At 37.7% G+C, this 25,243-nt stretch overlaps 1 protein-coding gene across 1 annotated transcript in view; it reads left to right on the forward strand.

The window, feature by feature from the left end:
• The window catches only part of SYNJ2BP (synaptojanin 2 binding protein), a 35,528-nt gene that overhangs the window by 3,243 nt on the left and 7,042 nt on the right, over window positions 1–25,243 (forward strand). Inside the window, exon 2 of the mRNA XM_028126490.2 lies at window positions 18,377–18,513. Within this exon, the coding sequence (XP_027982291.1) occupies window positions 18,377–18,513 (137 nt within the window). The remainder of the gene's footprint in view (window positions 1–18,376; window positions 18,514–25,243) is intronic.

Consider the following 25,243-nt stretch of genomic DNA (forward strand, 5'->3'; position numbering starts at 1 on the left):
TTTTGGCCCATTCCACATGTTATTTTATGATTCCTGCCATTTTGGACTAACAGTGGGTGATCTGAAGAATTGTCAGAGGCAGTGGTCACAATTTCAAATGGCTTCAAAGGCTTGAAGAGTTCACCTTTTATCCTTTATGGAACACTGTTGATCTTTCTTCTTTCTGTGGGAGTTCAGCTTGATTACAGTCTCTAAGCTTCCCACGTTGTCCTTTATCAAATTAAGAGTTCTTAATTTTGAAAAGACCCAGTCACTCTAAGAAGTATCACAAGAATCTAATCTAGCTCCCCCCACCTCCCCACCCCACTGTAACAGGTAGAGATTGGCCATAAAGACAACCTTGTGACCGCTGGGTGTTGACATTAGGATTCCTTGTTCAGGATTGAGGCCTCAGTGAGTTTCAGCAGGTTGCTCCTGATACATTATCTCTAAAGAAGGAAGAGAATCTCTATTTTTCTACTTTTTTTTGCAGAGGATACTGGGTTGGTATGATGTTTTAGTAATGAATAATTGGGGAGGGTATTATATTTCTGGCCCTGTGCTAGTTACTTTATATTTTAACTCATTTAATCTTCACAGCAACCCTGAGTGCTAAGTGATTCATCCACATGATTAGATGAGGAAATGATCTCTCAGAGAGGTTAGGGATTTGTCCAAGTTCTAAAGCCGGTAAGTTTAACCTAGATCTCTTAATTCTACTATTCCATATATTACCTCCCAATATAGTAGCCATGTCTAAGGAGTTGACTGCCAACCTTTCTCCTGGCCTTTATTTGATTATATCATGCCTTAAGGATTTGAAGCATCTTAAATGACTCGCGCAGTCCACAGTGGAAAGTTTTAATAGTTTGCTATTGATAGAGCTGAGAGCATATCAAGGTAAGAACCTAAAAACAAGAAACCCCATTAAGTCCAAGCATTTAAGTCTCTACAGATTGGTCATGTGCTTTGCATTTGACCTTGAGACTGTTGTTACGTTTTCTGAACTGTTCATTCATGTACCAAATAGATCTGAGCCTAAGATGCTATATCTATCTCTTGCTTGCATGAAGTCTTACCCTCATGGAATTTACATTCCAATGGAGACATTACATTCACATGTGAAAAGTGAAATCTCAGTGCAAAGGATGGTTAAGGACTATGATGAGCATGGATGTTGTCAGAAGACAGAGGTAGTATGGCGGGGAGTGTGACCTTGTGCTGGAAAAGTCCGAAGAATGGAGCCATTGATAAGGGCCAGACTCATCAATTACAAGGTAGAATTTATGTTGGTTTTATAGACAGACCAGTGCCAGGCACAGGCAAGGGTATGGCCTAAGCAGTAATAGAAAAGAGAAAATTAGTAAAGCATATTCTGAGGTCAGTGAGTATACCAGCCTGGATAGAAGGGACGGTTCATTTAGGAGACTGAAGGGAGATGAAGTTGCTGAGGTAGACTGGATTATGAAAAGTTCTTAATGCTAGTGTGGAAACTTAAGCTTTCTCTAAGGTTCCATCTTGATTCCTTCCCCTTCCTGTTCATTGATTAAGACAATTCAAGAGTCACCTCCTCCAGGAAGCCTTATATAGTCTAGCTGCCTCCTTGTTATGAATATCATACATCATTTATTGAATGCTCCTCATGTATTGCTAAACTAAGCACTTTGTTTCATGTACTCCCAACAAGGAACAGTTGAAATGATTATTATCCCATTTTACAAATGAGAAAACCTTGACTCCTATGTCACGCAGTTCTTTAAGAGGTAGAGTTAAGAATCGGGTTCAAGTCTATGTGACTTAAAAACCTAGGCTCTGAACCTTCATAGAAAGTTTTTGTTTTCTTTAGGCTCCAACTGGACTCTGTGCATATCCCTGTCTTAGTGTTTATTTCTGTATTTGCTTCCTTATTTGTGTCTCCTCCCTCTACTTCACTCTGAGCTCTTCTGATTCAAAGGTATATACTTCATCTTTTGTTTTCCTAATGCCTTGCTGGGTATAACACAAAGTGGTGGGTAAGTGTTCATGAAATGACTAGGAAAACTGATAAATGTCAGAAAAATAGAATGTTGTTAAGTAAAGAGAACCAGTAACGTTCTCTTTCAGCTTTCAAAACGTCAAACAGGGTTCTCCACTAACTTTAAGAATGAATTTGAACGTAATGCGTTCTAATGCATAAGAAACTAAGATTCAAGAAACAAGGAGATGGAATAGCTAGAAAATCACATAGGGTGAGAAGTGTGTATTATACAAGTCTCTAAAAATTGCTTCAAGGATAATTTTTGTTAATATTTTTTTCAAGACAATCCTTAAGAATAACTGTAAAGTAAAACATCTAGGAATTACGTTGGAGAAGTAGAAAGGCAAACTGATAGATGCTGAGCTATAGAAACATTTTTTTAAAGCCATGTGACTAGGTAGAAAAGTCATCAATGACTGTATTTGAATAAGTGCAAAATTCTTGAGGAAAAAGATCTAAGATGATAGAATAGGAACAAACTGTTGGTTTCTGGAAAGTCAGAAATAAAGGGAAACTGTTCTTAAAAACATTCATTTAGTGTTTACTATGTGCCTACACTATGATTAGGAATCATAGATACTAAAATAAAAAATAAAAGATCCCTACTTTTAAGAATTTTGCAATTCAATAGAATAATTATTAATTATGGTAGGCATATGGCATAGTACCTTCAAGAGGTAGAATAACCAAATAGCTATGGACCTTCATAAGATATGTTCTGTTCCTTGTAGAGTCAGACAAAAGACTCAAGACTGTATTAAATGTCTTTAGGAAATGTTTCGGAAACAATTTAGACAATATCCTCCTCTTGTACAAAACTATGGTGTATCCATTCCTACTACAATGTACAGATTACCATATTTGGGGCAAGAAGCAGTAGAGTAAGAGAAAGTTGAAAAGAGGGCAGTGGGGGAGGGTACAGATGGTAATATGAGGTAAAAATGAAGAGATTGAAACATTTTGAAAGCAAGGGAGCAGATGGAGACATGATCTAGTAGAGAACTGGCATATACATTCAGTGTTTGAACAAAGGCTTATCCTGAAATGAGAGATTAAAATAGATATTTCAGAAGTAGTTGAGGAGCTGTCTATTAGAAGAAGTTACTGTAAAGTAACCAGAATGTTTTTTTGGGGTTTCACTGGGAGACAGGGTCAACCGAAATTGAAAGTGTGCCCTGAATTGTGAGCCGGGAGTACAGCCTTATAAAGGTAAAAACCACAAAGTCGCATAACTTGTTTTGAATAAATTATAATGGTGCTGGCAGAGTTCAAACGGATTATCTAGTGCAGGATTTGCTATTTAATTAACAGGTGTTACATTATCTCTCTTTTGCCCAAAGTAGAAGGATGTGTCCAGTTGGCAAAAATCAAAAGCTCATGGTGTTCTGAGAATTGAAACAGGAGAGTGCATAGGGCCTACTTCCTCAATGTCCTTTGCACTCTATTTTGAGTGACTCTTAGCAGTGCTTCCTTCATTTTGAATCATCTTTTACAGAGCAATAAAAAGAGGCCCAGATATACATCCTGGCAGGTACTGCCTGAACCATCTTTGGGAGGCCATATTCTTTGTTGCCCTTGTTAGATGGAGCACTGTGATAGAGAGGGACTGGCCATGGGCATAACATGTTTTTGGATTGTGGCACCATCTTTATGATACGTCATTGTTAAAGATTTTTTCTCTTTCTCTTTGTCAATGCGTATTTACTTGTTCATGTCTTTTGGAAGAGGTAACAAAAGGCAAGTGATGTATTTCATCTTTGCAGCAGAGGATTTCTGCAGAGCATAATAGTTTTGAATGAAAAGATGCCTCCTCGTTTCATCTCTTGAGTCACTCATTTGAATCATTCATTCATTCTTTCAATCCACATATATTTATTTTTTGCTAGATACTGTGGCTACAGAAGAGAATTGAATTTTAATATAATTGCAGTGAGCAGCAGAGCATAGTGACTAAGAGCCAGAATGCTGAGTAACTAGCTGTGAGACCTTGGGCAAGTTACCGAACTTCTAAATGCCTCATTTTCCTTAGATGAGAGTATTAATCAAAACTACTCATAGAGGGGCGCCTGGGTGGCTCAGTCGTTAAGCATCTGCGTTCGCCTCAGGTCATGATCCCACGGTCCTGGGGGTCCTGGGATTGAGCCTCGCATCGGGCTCCCTGCTGCGCAGGAAGCCTGCTTCTCCGTCTTCACTTCCCCTGCTTGTGTTCCCTCTCTCACTGTCTCGCTCTCTGTCAAAGAAATAAATAAAATCTTAAAAAAAAAAAAAAAACCTACTCATAGAGTTGTGAGACTTAAATGGATTTGTTTGTTTTACAAATACTTTTATGTTGTAGACTCTGTACCAGGCACTGTTCTAAGCATTTTACCAAAAGATAACTCAGTTTATTTAAAGTGCTTAAATGGTGCCTGCCATTACCACTGCTATGTGGAAAATAGACTTCAGTAGGATAAGAGGTGAGTCATCCAGGAAAGGCAGGGTAACCTGTGTCATAAGAATTTTAAGGTCATTGACCTTTTCCTTCTATATTTTTCTTTTTCTTTTGTGTTCCCTTTTTGGGTTATGAAAAAGCTTGCTAGAGTCTCACAGAAACATTTTTAAACCTTGCTAGATTTCCTCAGAACCGGAAATGTAGGAGTTCCTGGCCTGGGTGTTATTTCCAGTGGCATTAACAGTCACTTCACACCAACTGAGGTCTGTATATTTACAAGGTACTGTATGGGCACAGGAGATAGAAAAATGAACAAAAGCCAGTTACCTGTGCACGGATGTTCATGGCAGCTTATTCATAATTGACACTAATTACTGCAGTCGGGTAAAGAGATAATTAAACAAGTAATTACAGTGCAGTATGTTTCCAGGCAAAGGCAAGAGGACAAAGTCATAGAGATATGGAACGGCTGTGTGCGGAAAAGGGTGAAAAACGGAAGTAGTAGTTATTAAATATTTTAAATGTAATTCCAGTATAGTTAAAATACAGTACAATATTAGTTTCAGGTATACAGTATAGTGATTCAGCACTTCGTACAACACCCAGTGCTCATCAGGGCAAATGTACTCCTTAATTCCCCATCACCTATTTCACCCATCCCCCCACCCACCTCCCCTCTGCTAACCATCAGTTCGTTCTCTAGAGTTAAGAGTATGTTTCTTGGTTTGTCTCTCTTTTTTTCTCCTACGATCATTTGTTTTGTTTCTTAAATTGCACATATGAGTGAAATCATATGGTATTTGTCTTTGACTTATTTCACATAGCATAATACTGTCTAGCTATATCCATGCTGTTGCAAATGGCAAGATGTTACTCTTTCTTGTGGCTGAGTAGTAGTCCATTGTATGTATATACCACTTTATCCATTATCCTTTATCAGTCTGTGGATACTTGGGCTGTTTCAGTAGTTTGGCTATTGTAAATAATGCTGCTTGCTCTAAACATAGGGATGCATATATCTCTTTGAATTAGTGTTTTTGTATTTTGGGGTAAATACCCAGTAGTGTGATTACTGGATCATAAGGTAGTTCTATTTTTAACCTTTTTTTTTTTTTTTTTAAGTAGGCTCCACGCCCAGTGTGATAACCCATCTTGGGGCTTCATCTCCTGACCCTGAGATCAAGACCTGAGCCGAGATCAAGAGTCGGACGCTCAACTAACTGAGCCACCCAGGCGCCCCTATTTTTAACTTTTTGAGGAACCTCCATACTGTTTTCCACAGTGACTGCTCCACTTTGCATTCCCACCAACAGGCAAATGTTAATTTTTTTAAAATTAAGACTTTTATTTATTTAAAGCACTGTTGGTTTCACAGCAAAATTGAGGAAGGTATAGAGATTTTCCCTATGCCCCCCATTGCCACATATACATATCCATCAACAGTGACAGTTTTATTTCTTTCTAATCTTTGTCTTTTATTTCTTACTGTACCGACTAGGACCTCCAGTATAGTGCCAAATACTAGTGGAAAGAGTGGACATCCTTTTCTTGTACCTAGTTTTAGGGATGTTAGTTGTTTGTAGATGCTTTTAATCAGACTTAACGTTACCTTATATTGTTAGTTTGCTGAGAATTCTTATCATGAAAAGGTGTTGACTTTTGCCACCTGCTGTTTCTGCATATACTGAGATAATTATGATTTTTCCTTTACTAACTGCTGAGTTTGTTCGTTTGATTGACCAGTGTTAAAACCACCTTATATTCCTTAGGTAAACCCCACATTCATCCTTTCTGTATATTGCTGGATTCAATTAGTTAATGTTTTCTTGAGGATTTTTGAGTCTATGTACATGAGTAATATTTTTCTGTAGTTTTGTTCTAATATATATTTCATATTTTGGTATCAAGGTCTTGTTTGCATAAAATGGGTTGAGAAACATTTTGTGAAATTACTGAACATATTGTGGATTTTTTTGCATAAGGGAATGATTCCTTCCTTAAATGTTTGCTATAATACACCAGTATAATATTCTAGGCCTGAAGTTGTGGGAATATTTTTTTATTATGAATACAATATCTTTAATACACTTGGAGATATTTTTAATAGATATGGGGATATTCAGATATTCTATTTCTTCTTGAGTCAATTTTGATAAGTTGTGGAGTTTTTTTGAAAGAATTTTCCCGTTTTATTGACAATACCATAATTCATAATATTCCCTTATCCTTTTAATATCTTTAGGATATATAGTGATAATCCATTTTGTATTCCTGAAATTGGTAATCTGTAAATTACATTTTCTGGATTAGTCTTGCTAGCAGTTCATCAACCTTATTAATCCTTTCAAAGAACCGTCTTTTGGCTTTGTTAAATTTTTTTGACTTTTATTATTTTCTTCTTTTACTTCCTTTAGGTTTAATTTAGTCTTCTTTTTCTAGGTTTTTTTTTTAAGATTTTATTTATTTGAGAGAGAGAATGAGATAGAGAGAGCATGAGAGGGGGAGGGTCAGAGGGAGAAGCAGACTCCCCGCCGAGCAGGGAGCCCGATGCGGGACTCGATCCTGGGACTCCAGGATCATGACCTGAGCTGAAGGCAGTCACTTAACCAACTGAGCCACCCAGGCACCCTTTTTTTTTTTTTTAAAGATTTTATTTATTTGACAGAGAGAGAGACAGTGAGAGAAGGAACACAAGCAGGGGGAGTGGGAGAGGGAGAAGCCAACTCCTGCTGAGCAGGGAGCCTGATGCAGGACTTGATCCCAGGACCCTGGGATCATGACCTGAGCCGAAGGCAGACGTTTAATGACTGAGCCACCCAGGTGCCCCTTTTTCTAACTTCTTAAGATAGAAATTTAAGTCATTGATTTTATACCTATTTATTTCTTCTGTGAGCATGTAAAGCTGTAAATTTCTCTCTAAATGTTCCTTTGGCTACATCCCACAATTTTTAATATATTGTGATTTCATTTTCAGTGTCATTCAACTACAGTGTGTTCTATATTCCCTTATAGTTTCATCTTTTACTCATTGGTTATTTGTTTTCCAAACACTGAGGGAATTTTTTCAATATCTTTTTGTTATGGACTGAATATTTGTGGCCCCCGGCCCACATTCATATGTTGAAGCCTTAACCCTCAGTGTGACAGGATTTGGAGATTTGGAGATTAGGCCTTTACAGAAGTAATTAAAGTTAAATGAAGTCAAGGGTAGGGCTCCGATCCTATAGAATTAGTGTCCTTGTAGAGGCCCAGAAAACTCTTTCCCTCTCTGCACATGCACAAGAAGCACATAGTGAGATGGTGGCTACCTACAAATCAAGAGGAGGCCTCAGTGTGAAATTTTCCTAACTGTACTTTGATTATGGTCTTCCCAAGCCTCCAGAACAGAAATTTCAGCTGTGTGGTCTATGGTATTTTATTATGGCAGCCCAAGAAAACTAAAACAGTTATTTTTGCTGATTTCTAATTTATGTCTATCCTTTGAAATTTAGCAAGACAGACTTATGGAGCAGCCTATGGTCCATCTTTGTGAACATTACCTGTGCATTAGAAAGGAATCTTATTCCATAGTTGTTGAGTGTGGTGTTCTGTAAAGATAAATTAGGTTAAGTTGGTACGTAGTGTTGCTCAAGTGTTCTGTATTTTTACTGATTTTTCTGTCAACTTGTTCTATCAGTTACTGCGAGGGAAATGTTGAAATCTACAGCTGTCATTTTTTATTTGCCTTTTTCTCATTTCAGTTTTTGCTCCATAAATATTTAAGTTCTGCTATTCGGTATGTTCATATTTAGTGTTTTAATGTCATCTTGGTGAATTGACTCCTTTTTCATTAGGAAGTGTCCTTTTTTGTCCTCTGTAATATTCCTTATTCTGAAGTCTACTTTTTATGATGTTAAAAGGGCCAGTCCAGCTGTTTAATATATCTATGTCCATCCCTTTCATTTTAACTTGTGTTTACCCGTGTATTTATGATCTCTGGTGCTTTCATTCCTTTATATAGATCCAGTTTCTGTTCAATGTTATTTTTCTTTTGCCTGAAGGATTTCCTTTAACATTTATCATAGTTTAGATCTGCTTGTGACAAATTGTCGCAACTTTTGTTTTTCTGAAAAAATACTTATTTTGCCATTCGTTTTTTTTTTTTTAAAGTTTTATTTATTTATTCATGAGAGTCAGAGAGAGAGAGAGAGGCAGAGGCAGAGGGAGAAGCAGGCTTCCCGCCTAGCAGGGAGCCCAATGGCGGGACTCGATCCCAGTACCCTGGGATCATGACCTGAGCCAAAGGCAGATGCTTAACCATCTGAGCCACCCAGGCGCCCCTTGCCATTCTTTTTGAATGCTATATTCACTGGATGTAAAATTCTAAGTTGACTTTTGTTTTTCTGTTAGCATTTTAAAGATGATGTTTCATTGACTTAAGGCATGTATAGTTTCTGAGGAAAAGACTATTGTCATTCACATCTTTGTGCCTTAGTACATATGTGTCCTTTTTTCCTGTGACTACTTTTAAGATTCTCTGTATATCTCTTTTTGCAGAATGTGGTTATGATATACTTTGCTGTTTTTTTTCTTTTCTGTTTATTCTGATTGGAGTTTGTTGAGCTTAGCTCTGTTTGTGTAAATTTTTCATAAATTTGAGCCAATTTTTTTTTTAATTTTTAAAAATTTATTTGAGAGAGCAGAGCAGAGCTAGCAAGAGAGAACACAAGGGGCAGGGGAAGAGGGAGAAGCAGGCTCCCCGCTGAGCAGGGAGCCTGATGTGAGGCTCAATTCCAGGACCCTGGGATCATGACCTGAGCTGAAGGCAGACACTTAACCGACTGAGGCATCCAGGCACCCCAAGCCGGTTGTTTCTTCAACTATTTTTTGTTTCCCTTTTTCCTCTTCTTCTGGAACTCCAGTTATATATTGCTATTTTCTATATGTTACTGTGGTTTCCCTTCTAAGTCTTCGGGTTCATTGATCTTTTCTCTTATGGTATCAAATCTGCTGTTAATCACATCTGGTATATTTTTTCCTTTCAGACATTGTAATTTTCAAATCTGTAAGTTTCATTTTTTAAAAAATCTTCCATTTTCATACGTACATCAGTGGAACAGAATAGAGAGTCCAGAAATAAACCCATGCATGTATGGTCAATTAATTAATGACAAAGGGGCTAAGAATATACAATAGGGAAAGGATAGTCTCTCCAAAAATGGTGTTGGGAAAACTAGACAGAATGCAAAAGACATCTAAACATGAACAAGAATGAAACTGAACCACTGTCTTATACCATATATAAAAATCAACTCAAAATGGATTAAAGGCTTGAAAAAAATCTTCCATTTTGTCATTATGTTTGACTTTATTTCCACGTAGTTATAGTAGCCTTTTAAACATCCTTGTCTGCCTATTTCATCCTTTATTATTTCTGGCTGTGTTTCTAATGACTGATTTTTCTCTTGATTATGGGTCATGTTTTCTTGTTTCTTAGCATGTTAATTTTTAATTAGATTCTGGATGTTGTGAATATTACATTGTTGCATGTCTGCATTTTGTTTTATTACATTAACATTGTTAATGTTACAATGTTGAACTTTGTTTTAGCAGGCAGTTAAGTAACTTGTAGATCGGTTTGACCTCCTGAAGGCCTGTTTGTAACCTTTTCTAGGTTCTAAAGTAATATTTACTTCAGGTATAGTTCAGCTCTACAAATGAGGTATGCTCTAAGTGAGTGTCCACAGAATTTTCAAGCGAATCATTGAGGATTTCCAGTCTGGCTGGTCAGAACTTGAAAGTCTCCTTGCATTTTGTGAACTCTGATAATTATTCAGCATGCAACTTCCTAGTTTTTGTTTTTCCAGCTTTGTGGAGTTTGACTCAACATATGCATGGGCCAGTACTTGGTTAAGACTCGTGCAGATACTTGGATCTCTTTTTTTCTGCCTATGTTCCTCCTTTCCAGAACTTTGCCCTGCAACTTCCAGCAACCTCACCCTCTCCAAACTCTAATCCCCATTTCATCAACTCAGTGAAGCTGCTAGGTTTTGCTTGGGTCCTGCTCCCTGTGGTTGTGATCAGAAATTGCCTCCACATGGAATACTCAGGTGATCATCAAGCTACACTGTTTTAATTCAGCAACATGTTAAAAGGAATATGTGCCATGACAAAATGGGATTTATTCCATGAATGCAAAGATGATTCCACAAAAGAAAATCATTTGAAGTAATACAACATTTTAATAGAATGAGGAAAAAAACCAACATGATCATCTCGGCAGATACAGAAAAAGCATTTAAGGATATTCAACATCTTTCCATGTTAAAAAAACAAAGTAGGAATAGGAGGAAATTTCCTCAACATGATAAAGGCCATGCATGAAGAATCCACAGCTAACATCATACTTACGTAAGCATGAAAGCTAAGATCAGGAACAAGATAAGGATGTCTGCTTTCACCACTTCTGTTCAACGTGGTATTAAAAGTTCTAACCAGGGCACCTGGGTGGCACAGTTGGTTAAGTGTCTGCCTGCAGCTCAGGTCATGATCCCAGGGTCCTGGGATTGAGTCCTGCATTGGACTCCCTGCTCTGTGGGGTGTCTGCTTCTCCCTCTGCCTCTGTTCCTCCCCCACACTCATGTGCTCTCTCTCCCTCTCTTTCAAATAAATAAAATCTTTAAAAAAATAAAAGTTCTAACCAGAAAGATTAGGCAAGAAAAAGAAAGAAAAGGTATACAAATTGAAGAGGAAGAAGTAAAATTGTCTCTATTTACAGATGGATGACATGATCTTACATGTAGTAAACTCTAAAGGTTCTACAAACAAACAAAACCTGTTAGAATTTATAACAAATTCAGCAAAGTTGCAGGATACAAACTCAACACACAAGATCAGTTTAGTTTCTCTACATTAACCATGAACAATCTGGAAAGGAAATTAAGTAATTCCATTTACAGTAGCATCAAAAACAATAAAATACTTATAAATAAGTTTAAGGAGGCAATAACTTGTACATTGAAAACTACAAAATTTGACTGAAAGAAATTAAAGACATGAATAAGTGGAATTATATTCCACATTCATGGATTGAAAGACTTAATATTGTTAAGATGACAGACAATACTATCCAAAGCATTCTGCAGACTCAGTGCAGTCTTTGTCAAAATCTGATCAGCCTTTTTGCAGAAATAGAAAACCACATTCTGCAATTCGTATGAAATGTCAAGGGAGCCCCCCCCAATAGCCAGTGCAATCTTGAAAGAATGAAGTTGGGGGACTTACAACTTCCTGATTTCAAAGCTTGCTACAAAGCTACCGTGTTCCAAACAGTGTGGTAGGACAGGTGTATAAGGACATAAGGGCAGATGTATAGAGCAATGGAGTAGAATATGTGGCCCAGAAATAAACCTTCTCCTATATGGTCAAATGATTTTTGAAAGGGTGCCAAGCCCATTCGTTGCATTGAAGGACAGTTTCCAACAAATGGTGTTGGGAAAACAATCTCCAAATGCAAAACACTGAAGTTGGATTCTTGCCCTGCATCACTACAAAAGTTAACTAAAAATGCATCAAATACCTAAATGTAAGAGATAACACTGTATGTCCATTGATTGATGAATGGATAAAGAAGAGGTGGTATGTATATATAATGGAATATTATTCGGCCGTAAGAAAGAATGAAATCTTGCCATTTGCAATGACGTGGATGGAGCTAGAGTGTTATGCTAAGTGAAATAAGAAAGACAAATTTTGATTTCACTCATATGTTGAATTTAAGAAATAAACGAGCCAAGGGGAAAAGTGAGGCTAACCAAGAAACTGGCACTTAACCATAGCGATAAACTGATGGTTACCAGAGGGGAGGTGGGAGGGTGGGATGGATTAAATAGGTGGTGGGGATTAAGGAGTGCACTTGTTACAAGCACTGGGTGTTGTATGGAAGTGTTGAATAACTATGTTGCACACCTGAAACTAATATTACACTGTATGTTAACTAACTGGAATTTAAATAAAAACTTAATAAACAGGATATCCTCCCCCCCCCAAAAGATCTAACACTAAAACTCTTAGAAGAAAAGGGGAAATATTTACAGTTTTGGGCTTGGTGATTTTTTGGATATAACATCAAATGCACAGGCAACAAAAGAAAAAAATAAATTGGGTTTTACCAAAATTAAAATTTTGTGCATCAAAAGAAACTAAAGAGAGTTAAAGATAACACACAGAATGAGAGAAGATATTCACAAGTCATATATCTGTTAATGGATTAATATCCAGAATATATAAAGAACTCTTATAACTCAACAACAACAAGACCAATTCAAAATAAGCAAAGGACTTGAAGGACATTTCTCCAGAGAAGATATGCAAATGGCCAGTAAACTCAAGAAAAGATATTCAACATCACTGGCCTTAGGAAAGTGCAAATCAAAACCACGATGACATATCACATCCACTTCATATCCACTAGAATGACTATTCTCCAAAAGACAAGCGAAAGGCAGATGCTTTTTGCAGATGCAAAATAGTATTGGCGAGGATAAGGGGAAATTGGAACCCTGGGCGTTGCTTGTTGGAATGTAAAATGATGCAGCTGTTGTGGGAAACAGATGGGCACTTCCTCAAATTGTCAAAAAAATTGCCGTGTGATCCAGCAATTCAGTTCCTAGGTAATTGCCCAAAATAATTGAAAGCAGGGACTCAAACAGATACTTGTACACCAATGTTCTTAGCATTCATTATTCACAGTAGCCAAAATGTGGAAACAACCAAATGTCCATTGACAGATGACTGGATACACAATATGTAGTAGTATTCAGCTTGTAAAAGGAATGAAATTCTGATACACGTTACAACATGGATGAACCCGGATAATAGTATGCTAAGTAAAAAAAAGCAAGTCACGAACAAATATTGTATGATTCCACTTATACGAGGTATATAGAATAGGCAAACTCCTAGAGATATAAAGTACAATAGAGCTTACAGGGGTGAAGAAGAGGGAAGAGTTACTGTTTAATGGGTACAGAATTTATGTTTGGGATGATGGAAAAGGTGTAGATCTGGATAGTGGTGATGGTTGCACAACATTGTGCATGTACTCGATGCCACTGAATTATACATTTAAAAATGGCTAAAAAGTTAAATTTTATGTTACATATATTTTACCACTAAACAAACAGCGAGTTTGATTGACATCTAGGGAGAATTTGTGAGATTATCTTGGGATAGAAAAAACCTGCAGGTTGATAGTGGGGAAATAGGGTGTTTGTCAGTCTGGTGTTCATATTCAACAAGTGGCTACCATCGTTGGTGTTAATGGACTGGTTTTTTTTGTTTTAATTATGTCCAAAATTATTATTTCCAGAATAATATATAATATGGTTAAACATTGTTTTTTTTCTTTTACTTTATAACTTTTAGATTTTATAGAGAAGAATATAAAATAAATGAAGGGTTTTTCCTTTTTTTACCTGAAAGTAAACAATAGGGACCCTGACTAAGGTGACAGAACTCCAGAATGACCAGTTCTTCCTCTGTAATATATTACTTTTGGAAACTGTCCTACAACCATTATTCCAACACAGACAGGTTGACTCCCGAGATAGGCAGCATTGCTTAGCAGACTTTTTTTCCCTAAAGCAGTTGTTTCTATTTCCTACAAAGCTACAGTATGGCAAAATGGTTTAAAACTCACATTTCGGAATCAAATATCCTGACCTACTGTCTTGGCTTTGTGAAGAGCTGTGTGACCTTTTGTAAAATTATTTAATCTCTTCATGCCTCATCTTGAAATTCATTTGTAAAATGTGAGTAATAATTCACGTGTCTGTTGAGAAGATTAAACGAGATAATGAATGTAAAGTGCGTAGCATAGTACCTGGTACATATTAAATGCTCAATAAATACTAACTGTTGCTTCTGCTGTTACTGCTCTTCTGCATAAATAAGCTCAAGGTCTAGACCTGGAGATGGGTGGGGGGTGTCCACAAGAAGGCATTTCTTGTTTAACTTTACAAAACTCTGTATCCAAAGACATACTTCTTTTCTCTCCCAGTCCTGTGGTGGCGTCATTCTTACGCTGTCTTTATACTTTTTTGCATTTAGACGTCTCTTCCAAATTACAGACCAAGCACCCATTTTAATCTTACCACATTTAAAAAAATTTATTGGCACGTTATAACCAGAGTTCACTATGCAATACTTCTTCATTCCCTCACTTTTTAAAAAGTCTATTGAGTCCCAGTCTTTTTCTTTTTACCTCTCCCTTCATCCCCTTTTGGATTATAGATGCTGAGAGCTGAATTATATCCTTTAGCTCTGTCACACATTGTCATCATCAGTACCTGCAAGGTCCCTCCCTCGTTTTATTTTTACCCTTCATCCCTAAACTTCATCCTGTATCTTTCCCCCAGAGGCACCCATTCTAATGTGTCTCTGCATGTCTTTAAATATACATGCACTTTTGTAAGTAGGTAATACTGTTTTGTGTGCTGGGTTTCTAATTTATAAGAAGGTATTGTGCTATTAATGTCTACATTTTAAAACTCTGTTACCTTATATATGATTATTCAGATCTTCTAACTCTTAACCAAATTCTAGTTATCTATTCCCTAAAGGATAGACACCTAAATTACCATCAGTTCCACCCTACCACAAAGCATGCTGCAATTAACATTCTTATATCACCCTTTTTTTTTTTCTTACATTACCCTTTATAGATAGGATGGTCACATTGGTCTAAGATGAGATTTTAAATTGAAGGGGGCTATTTTAATTATACTGGGACAGCAGGTATATATCAAGACTCCCATGGGGCGCCTTGGTGGCTCAGATGGTTAAGCATCTGCCTTCGGCTCAGGTCGTGATCCCGGAGTCCTGGGATCGAGCCCCAGATTGGGCTCCTGGCTCAGCGGGGAGCCTGCTTCTCTGCCTCTCCCCCTGCTCATGCTCTCTCTCTCTCTCTCTCCCTGTATCTCTGTCTCAAATGAATAAATATTAGAAAAAAGAAAAAGACTCCCAGACAAACCAGGATATGTGATCTACCCTATTTATGGAAGATTTTCCTAGGACACAGTTGATAATCAGCAGATACATACTGGGATAGCCCTTCTCCTTCTGCGTATTTCCAGCTGACATCTGTTGCAATTGGTTGGTGCATGTGGTGGACTGACTGTTGCATATTTTAAATACCACTCTGGCTGGAAACTCTTCATGACCAGGCTGTCTGGGGCACGAGTTATAGATGTTAACTTCAGTAAGTTTGAGTTCCAAACCAGTCTTGTCCTATTACTAGATGGATGGACTTTTTATCTGTCTTATATTTCACATTGGTACTGTGTATTTGTTAATCTTTTCTCCGTCAAACTATCCGATTTGGGGTGGTAGCAGGCACCACTGTTGACAACTACGCTTGTAGTACTTTGTAGGTCATAAGGAATTTTTCAGATTTTATGTTATTGGACCCTACCAATTACCTTTTGAGGTAGAGAGGGCAGGATTTGTAATCCTTATGTTACAGAAAAGGAAACTAAGGATCAGTGAGGTACACTGACCTATTTTAGTCCACATATCTGATAAGTTAACGGAGGTGAATTTGTGACCAGGTCTTCTGACCTTAATTTGTTTCTGCAGATTCTAGAAGGGACAGGGAAAGGAAAAGGATAAATTTCTATTTGTGGTTAAAGCAGGGACTGTCCTGTTTCGCTTTATGTCTTCCTCAGAACATAATACAGTACCTGGCATGTAGTAAATGATCAGGTTTGAACTGGTAGTACGGCTGCTCAGTGCTTTGGTGCCTCCCGTTTATTTCAGCAACACTTCAAGTTTTAGGTAAGTTCTGTTCTATAAATGTTCCGGCTGAACAGAGACTTCATGGCAGTCTCAGAGTTTTCATGTTAAGTGGTGTAGTTCGTTTACAACTAACGTAGCAATCACTTACAAACATGCCTAGATGATGTGGTTTCTGGGTGAGAGTAAGCACTTGAATGTTTATAGAAAATTTCAGTAAGATTTCCTCCATTCTCCTTTTTGGCACTGTTCTGTAGCTTTCAGTAACCAGTAGCAAAGTCCCTCTTCTCTCTAAATACTGTATTGCATTTAGTTACTTAACACATGCTCCCTGTACCCCAAGTCCCCAGAGTCATCTGTAGCATTTGGTGAAGATGTTAGATTGGAAAGATTTTCTCCAAGTAGTTTGTGCTGGTATTGTGAGAGGCTGGTTGTCCTCAGCCACCTTACTCAAACCTATCACAGTTTTGAAGTAATTTCAAAGCCTTTATTAATCAGGCTTCACCTACCTTTCTGTTTTATCTCATCACTACCTACCATCCCCTTTCCACCCACTATGATACAAATTAAGAGTGTTCTAAGAGAAACCGTTTAGTAACTTAAATTTTCATACCCTTCTCTTCAAGGAAGTTAAAATAGTCATCTTTCAGAAGGAGCTCTTGCTATCCTGTATCTTAAACCCTTTTCATTCTCTAGCTGAGATAGTCTGTCCACAAGGTATGCTATCTAAATGAGATGTTTCCTGCTGCTTCTCTCCCTTTCGCCATATATTTCCTTAAATCATAGATTGATTTGCTAGTACTTATGTTAATACTGCGAGCTTCACACATAAGCTTTCATCCCACCAATGGGGAGTATTTTTTAGAAAGCCCACATATGTCTCCTTAAGTATCTGTTTTCTACTGAAACCAATAGTAAGCTGGTGATTATGCCTATTCCTTCTAATCGTGCCACCAGATTTTTGTTTTTTAATTGTTTTCTAAGTATTTCTTTTCTCTTGGCACTATGGCTATGAATTCTACAGTATCTGACAGAAAGAAAACCCCAGGGAGGTTCCTTTTTTTTCCTTTCCTTTTTAATGCATAGATAAAATCCCTTTATAACAATGGTTTTTGTATAGTGAAATTCTTTCCACAACTTAGTGGTTTGTCCATGGAAATGACACTTTACTAGTCTTATTTCTTTTTAAAATTTTATTTTATTTTATTATGGTAAGAACACTTAAATGAGACCTACTCTTAATAGATATTTAAGTGTACTGTAACATTATTGTTATCTGTAGGCACCAAGTTGTACATCAGATCTCCAGAACTTATTCATCTTCGTAACTGAAATTTTATACCCATTTAAGTTAGTTACTTAGAGAAGCAAAGGATAAAAGGGTGTTCGCCAGGGGTTTGGGCAAGGGGGAGAATGGAGAGTTGTTAATCCGTGGGTAGTCAGTTTCCTACAGTGAATAAAACTTGGCAAACTACCCAAATTCACGGTTGTTTGTACTGGAGGTAGAAAAGGAAACTGAAGTTGGTGATTTAGTCCTATTATTGAAGCTTCAGTTAACTTTCTGGTTCCCAGGATTCCTGCCAACGTCTACACTCAAAATAGAAAAATAAATGAAACTCCTAAGACCATTTCTTCCAAAACACCTCCATACACAAACTGTCCTGAACATTGGGAGAAGGGAAGTATGAATGGGTAGCTTTGGTTAGGAATCTCTTCTCCACTGAATTAAAGATAGTTCATTTCCAAATTAGTTAAAAGCATGGCTTCTCATGAACACAGCTCACCCTGTTACATTAATAGCAGGAAAGTCAAGAATTGGGTCCTTTAAATGCCGCCAGCAGAATCAAAATTGAATGTGAACAGAAGCACATCTTATAAGAATCACCATTATTCTTTCACTGAGTTTAGTAGAGATCTTTTTATATTCAACAAACTATGTTGATGACCTGCGTTTATGTTTTTAGTCTTGCCTGGTCTAAGTGCCCAACTCTGGGTACTCTTGACCTCTGTTGATGATACTCTTCACTGGCTTTGCCCAAGTCTGTTGACCAGTTACATCACAGTTGACTTGTCAGCCTCCCCTCCCCACTAGAACTTTCCTCTTTCTCTCTTCTTCTCCTCTAATCCCTTTCTTCTTCACCACTATCTCCTTTACAACTCCTCCATGATTTTCTCAGGGCTGGGCTTCAACATCGTCGGTGGCACAGATCAGCAGTATGTCTCCAACGACAGTGGCATCTACGTCAGCCGCATCAAAGAGAATGGGGCTGCGGCCCTGGATGGGCGGCTCCAGGAGGGTGATAAGATCCTCTCGGTGAGACCTGGCTTCGGCCTCCTTCGCTGTTCCTTGCTCCCTAGACCCCAGTTCTTACCCTTGGCCCCTTCCTTGGGAAGAATTCTCCCTGCCTTTTTGGGTCTGGAAATACCTGGATTGTAGAATTTGGTGGGAGGGACCTTGATTAGTCACCTTTTCCAAACTGAACATAGAGCAAAGAGGGTAATTCCTCACTTGATAGACAAGGCATATTCAGTCCAGAATGTGAAGCTACTTAGACAAGTTCCAAAGAAAGTTTCAAAAGACAGGGAACAGGGAGGGATGAGGGTCTGATGTGGGGGAAAGGGACTTAAAGCCCACAATTGTTGTCCTTCAGTTATACTTTATCACCTCCCTTTTGTTAATTGAAAGACTAATGTGTGTCTTCCTTTACACCAAAGAGACACAAAAGGAAGGTAGGAATTAAGTGTCCTTTTTAGACTCAGAGCCCTTCTCACTCATCATGAAGATGAAAAATTGGAATGCATTCTCATTTGGGTATCTGTCCATTGGGCTCCCGTTTCACTCTGCTGTTTGTAATAAGACACTATATGGTGAGCTTTAATTTGATTCTTTTCTAGAAGTTCCTCAAGGGCAGGGACTAGATATTTTTTTAACCTTTTGTATCCTTGCACAATGTTCATTATATGTTTAACAAGTGAACAAGTTGAGAAATTCAGGCAAGCCCAGAAAGGTTGGCTGATCCAGAATATAAATATAGTATCATGGATGGTAATATCCTATTTTTGTCCTTCTCACCCACTATTTTGCCTCTTTTCAGACCATTAAGCTTCTCTTAGATCCTGTTTTTTAATTTGCGAGATACAGATATCTTTTATCTCAAACAATACTGAGAAGTTTACACGTAGATTATTTCCTATAGCTGCCTGGAGAAAGACATCCTAAAAACATGAAATCAACTTGAGTGGTACATTAAGGAAAATTTAAGAGTGGGTTGTTAAAAGTATAGTATGTAGGTAGAAAGTACGCAGTTTAAAGTGATGTATACCACATTCTCTCCAGAACAGTGGGACCTGGGTTACATTTTGGAAAGTACAGGGATTAAGAGGACAGCCATATTATTCAGAAAGGTTTGGTGAAAGGTAGACTGTTGAAAAATAAGAATGGTTAGAAGTTTTTGAGCACCGTATGCTGAGCAATATGCTGAGAACTTTACATCTATTTAATATTGTGATAAGCCTATGAGGTGAGTACATTTATTATGATTGTTTTGCAGCTAAGGAAGCTCAGTCTTGGTGAGGTCAAGCAGCTTACCCAAGGTCACACAACTAGTAGGTGGCAGAGGACTAAAACTGGTCTGTCTGAATTTGGAGCCTCTACTCTTAATTAGTATGATGTACTGCCTCATAAGAGGTAAATGAGGAGCTAGGACTAGGTATCCTAAACAGAGAGTTTCATGGTGAATTAATAGATTTTATGTATGGTTTTATATAAAAACTGAAATCAGTCTTTCTATAAAGGATAGAATTAGGGGGAAAAGGTCACATAGCTTAGTATGAGAGAACTTATTAGACATAAGCTAAGATGAACAGCCTTTCTTATGTGGACCATTGCCTCATAGAGAAAAGAAATTATTGGAAGGCCACTCAAGTTTTTTTTTAAAGGGTATGGTAAGAGATAGGTGTCCATGCAGAGAAAAGTAAATGTCAAAAAAAAAAAAAAAAAACTCAGCTCACTTCACTTTAAAATTTATAGCAAGGAGGATTTTACTTTTCAAAGTAAAAGAAATATGAGAAATATTACAAAGATCTATACAAGATATTAAATATTACAAATATATATAAGACATAAAAGAATGATTCAAGTTTATGTATTGGCCAATTAAGACATGGGAAAGAAGAGAGGGAGGAAATGCCTGGCAAAGAAAAGGCAAAAATATAAGACAGATATGGAGAGAAATGAAGACTGAGAAAGAGAAAATGGAGCATACATACAAGAGGTGAAGGCCAGCATATTATCTTCATTCTTTCTAGGGCTATCTTATTTGACTTCAGTTTCCTTTCCAAGAGTTTGCTCCAAAATTCTTGTTTCTAGACCCCGTTCCTAAGAAATACTGCCTCTGTTGCCTCTCTCACCATCTTCTCTGCTCTCTCCTTAAGTGAACTTGTTGGGCATTAACCGTTAAATGGTTATGTCTCCCTTGTAGCTCACTCTCTCCCTCTGATGTTCTTAAGTGCTCTATTACTGGCTTTGGAGTCTGTAAAATGGTGATGCTGAACTATTTATTAGCCTTTATTCTCATTGCTTCTTTATGGGTTTTTCTACTCTCTTCACATAGGTTATTTTTCCATGTTGTAAAATATGCCCCAACTCTTTCTTTTAACTTTTGCTAATCAGACTAAGAACATGTCACTTCCTTACCATATCCAATCTGGATAATTAATACAAGTCTCATTAAGTGATCTAGATTTCCTGTGAGTTATTATTGACTATTAATTTAATCTTTCCATTTCTCTCGAAATAATGCCCATGTTTTGTCTTAATTTCAGGTAAAATGAAATAATTGCATGACTTATGCAATTTCCTCTTACCAAAAGTTAAGCGTGATCTCTGTGATCTCTGTTTAATGTTAAACTTTAAAAAAATGGGGGTGGGGAGGAAGAAAAGAAATTTTTTTAACTAATGTAAATTATTTTTAAGACCCTATTGCATCTGACAACCATGAAACAAAAACAGATATTACCAATGGAATGAACCTGAAGTTGAGATGAGGGCTGGCGATGGCGATTCCTCACCCAGAGTTTATTTTGTGTGTGTGATGGTGAGGATCATTTAATATTTGTATAGGTTACCAGGGAACCTGGAGAAATTTTATTTTTGTGGAAAAAAAATGTAAACTATCTAGGTTTGTCATTTCCATTGTGTGTCTGCCTAAATGAAGGCAGCTGGATAGTCAAGAATAGTCCGTCCTTGGTGAGCTCTACATTTTTATGAAGCTCAGGGTGATGTGAGCTGATTACTACATTGAATAGATGAATATTCCCTTTTTTTTTAAAGATCTTATTTATTTATTTGACAGAGAGACAGTGAGAGAGGGAACACAAGAAGGGGGAGTGAGAGAGGGGAGAAGCAGGCTTCCCGTGGAGCAGGGAGCCCGATGTGGGGCTTGATCCCAGGACCCCGGGATCATGATCTGAGCCGAAGGCAGATGCCCAACAACTGAGCCACCCAGGCGTCCCATGAATATTCACTTTTGACCACACCCCTTATATAACAAAATGGCACCGATCAGGCCACTAGTTTAAGCTGCGTTTTATGTTCTCATCGAATAGAATTCTTAACTTGGTGAATGAAAGAGCTGAGTGGTCCTCAACATCTACAACTACTGTGCTTGACAGCCTGTGCTTGACACCATGCCAGGTGCTATGGACTGATTTGAAAAATGAAAGATTTGTCTTTGCCCATAGCTTAGAAATCAGTGGGAAAGACCCACCAGTAACCCTCATCCAGTCAACTGCCAAGACATTGAGATATGCAGAATCCTTTAGACAAAGGATGCCTCGAGGCACTTTGTCCTCCTACCTCAGTATCCTCAGCAGGTAGGCTTGTAGCTGACACGGAGTAAGCATGCAGTAAGTTAGCTGCTCTCTGAATGCATCATAGCATAAAGGACTTTTTTGGTTTGGTCTGATTAATTAGAACTAGATAATCTGTTTTTTTTTCCTTATTCAACTCTGACAAAAAAAGAACCACCCCCTCCCCTTGTGATTCATTTCAGGATCTTGGCAAAAAAAAAAAAAATTAAAATATCCAGAGTATAATCTGTGGTCAGTGCTTATTAAACTGAGTCCATTCCTTCTCTAAATCATCTACATTTATATTATTTTATAGTTAGAGTTCTTGAGGCAATTCAAAACTATTAATCATCAAAGGATAACTAATTTGGGGGTATGTGGGTGGCTCTGTCAGTTAAGCGTCCGACTCTTGATTTTGGTTCGGGTCATGATCTCAGAGTTGTGAGATCAAGCCCTGCGTTGGGCTCCATGCTGGGCATGGAGCCTGCTTGAGATTTCTTCGTTGCCCTCTACGTCTCTCTGTCTCTTGTTTCTCTGCCTCTCTAAAATAAATAAATAAATGAGTAAATAAAAGTCACACAGGTGAAAAGTTAAACTTTAAAAAAAAGAAGAAAACTAATTTTAACTCAATTTACTCATTTCCTAAGGCAGAAAATAGGAGACTAATTTTTAAAGATTGCTCACAACCATAGTTAAGGCAAAAAAATTGTACATTTCCCCATCTGGTAAGCAGAACACCACCATTTCAGTTCTCTGAACATTCAGTCAGCAGAATTTTCTAGCATGTTGCAAATCTGCCATATCTCAGGTTCAGTGAAACCGTGCCATGAGTTAAGAAAGCTGAAGTAGCAAGTTTAGCAGCGTTCTAAGATTTCTCCATTGAGTAGCTCTCGGGACTAAAAGTGAGGTCCAAGGACTATCTGGCCATTATTTGGGAGCTTATTAGAAATGCAGAGTCTCAGGAACCCTCCCAGACTTACCGGATTCAAAATCTGCATTATAGCAAGATCCCTGGGTGTGAATAAAGTCTGAATAAATTGTGAGCAGTAAATTGCTATAGGCAAGTGTTATTCAGACGTTTTAAATTATGACCTATAATAGGTAATACACACACACACACACACACACGCATGCACGCACATACATAACACACATATAATTGAAGCAAAGCTCAAGAAAATAGTATTTATCCCTTCTATATGTGATACATTCTATGTTATGTTTTCTTTTAATTCCACTGTTTTAAAATTAAATACTGGTCTTGACCCACTGATTTAACTTCACTGTGTTCTGTGGTGGGTTCGTAGACTCATATTTGAAAAAATCACTACTTTGGTAAATGGAAAATCATTAATGAAACTCTGTGTATGCACAGAATTTGTGTTAAATAGGGTAAGTAGGCTGGGTGTAGAGACCATTAAAGATTGGTTCAGGCAGTTTAGGTTAGAATTGACTCACTTGGAGTCACTTGGAGCGCTTGTGAAAGCATGGATTGCTTTTAACTTATAAGTTCCCCGGTGAATGCTAATGCTGCTGGTTCTGGGTCACACTTTGAGAACCCCTATTCTATATTAGTATGGAAGGTGACAGAGTGAATTCCACATATATTTAAGAGTAAAATCTATGGAACTTGGTGGTTAGTCAGTATGAGGTAGAATCTAAAAATGCTTAGAGGAGGCAAATATTGGAAAGCTAATTTGGCTTTGGATTAGAGGTGACCTTATCAAGAGACAAAGAATCATAATTTGTTTTATGGGGCTGTTTTTACCTTGGGCAAAGGATAAGAAATGATTCTTTAAAAAAGAAATTCCCCTTGACTGTCTCAAGGGCCTCTTGTCTGGGGTCTTATTTTTTTTAAAGTAATTAGAGTTAATGGTCCTTTTATATTAGAATACCTTTAGGCCTAACGAGGAGGGTTGAAAGGCACGATTGGTATAATTGGCTTATGCTCTGTATGGCACCTTCTTTTGCCTGATACCACTAATGTCCTTCTTCCCCATGAGCAGAAGGAGGCTCAGGTGAGGACCACGGTTACACACTGAGTCACTGGCAGGCAAGGCTGCTGGCAGAGTCCAGGCCTTTCAGCTTGGTAAAATGTTGAGAATATGTCAGTCAGGCTTTTCCGGGGTGCAGTCTGCAAGCAAACCTCAGGAAATCATGTGACATTTATTATACTCAAGTGTTGTTCTAAGTACTCTTCAGATATGACAGGGGTTATAATGATGAGTTTTGTGATACAGCCTTTCCAAGTTAGTTACAGTAGAATGTAAAGTGATAGAGTATAGGGTAGAGTTCACTTTGAGCTTTACGATAGTTAACTAAAATGGAGATTCAAAGCAGTAAATCAGTCACATCTAGCAGAGTTATCTAGAAAGGTCTTGTCAGTGACTTGGCACTTGACTCAATTTTATCTAAATTTTAATGCTGCTTCAATATATGCACATGAATAAAAATATTATAAACACCTTATATTGTTATACAAATCTCTAAAATTTTGAAAGTGTATAACATATTAGATAGAAATGAAACTGCAAAACCAGTAAAAATTCAATTTACAGTATTAACGTGATGGATAGCGATATGTTGCTGAAATAAAATCCTTGCTTACAGTGTAAATTTCTATGGCTTAGTGTTTTAAAGTGAAGGTTTTACAGCCAGGCTATTTGAATCCTGGCTTTGCTACTTCCATTCTATATGCCCATGGACAAGTTGAATAACCTTCCAGGTTTTATCATCTATAAAATGGGAGTTCCTAAGTCATAGGATTATTGTGAAAACTAAATAAGTTAGGACATGTAAAATGAAGAGACAGCTCCAGACATGGTAATAAATATGCAGTGATTCCTGTCAATCATTGCTGACTGTGATTGCAAAGATGATTTTGAACTCAGTACTCCTGCCGTTGAGTGTGATGTAGTGACTCGGTTCTCCCCCTTGTATTCTTATCACTAGGAAACGTGGCTCTGATACTGAGCGCTGTTATATTTGGCATTTGTTGACACGACCGCATCATTAACCTAACTTCTCTGTCTCTAAGAGAAAATACCTCTTTCCTTGCAATGGAAAATACAGTCATCACATGGGCTAGATGAGTTACGCGAGCCTTCCCACTATCGTCAGCAATCTCACACCTATTCTTTCCCTCAGGAATTAACTAGAAAGTTGAGATGTTGAAAATTCATTGTGATGGTTCT

The sequence above is a fragment of the Eumetopias jubatus genome, unplaced genomic scaffold, assembly GCF_037043125.1.
Source record: "Eumetopias jubatus isolate StellerSeaLion01/CBP00866 unplaced genomic scaffold, mEumJub1_p1.0 scaffold_7, whole genome shotgun sequence".
Taxonomy (NCBI): Eukaryota; Metazoa; Chordata; class Mammalia; order Carnivora; family Otariidae; genus Eumetopias; species Eumetopias jubatus.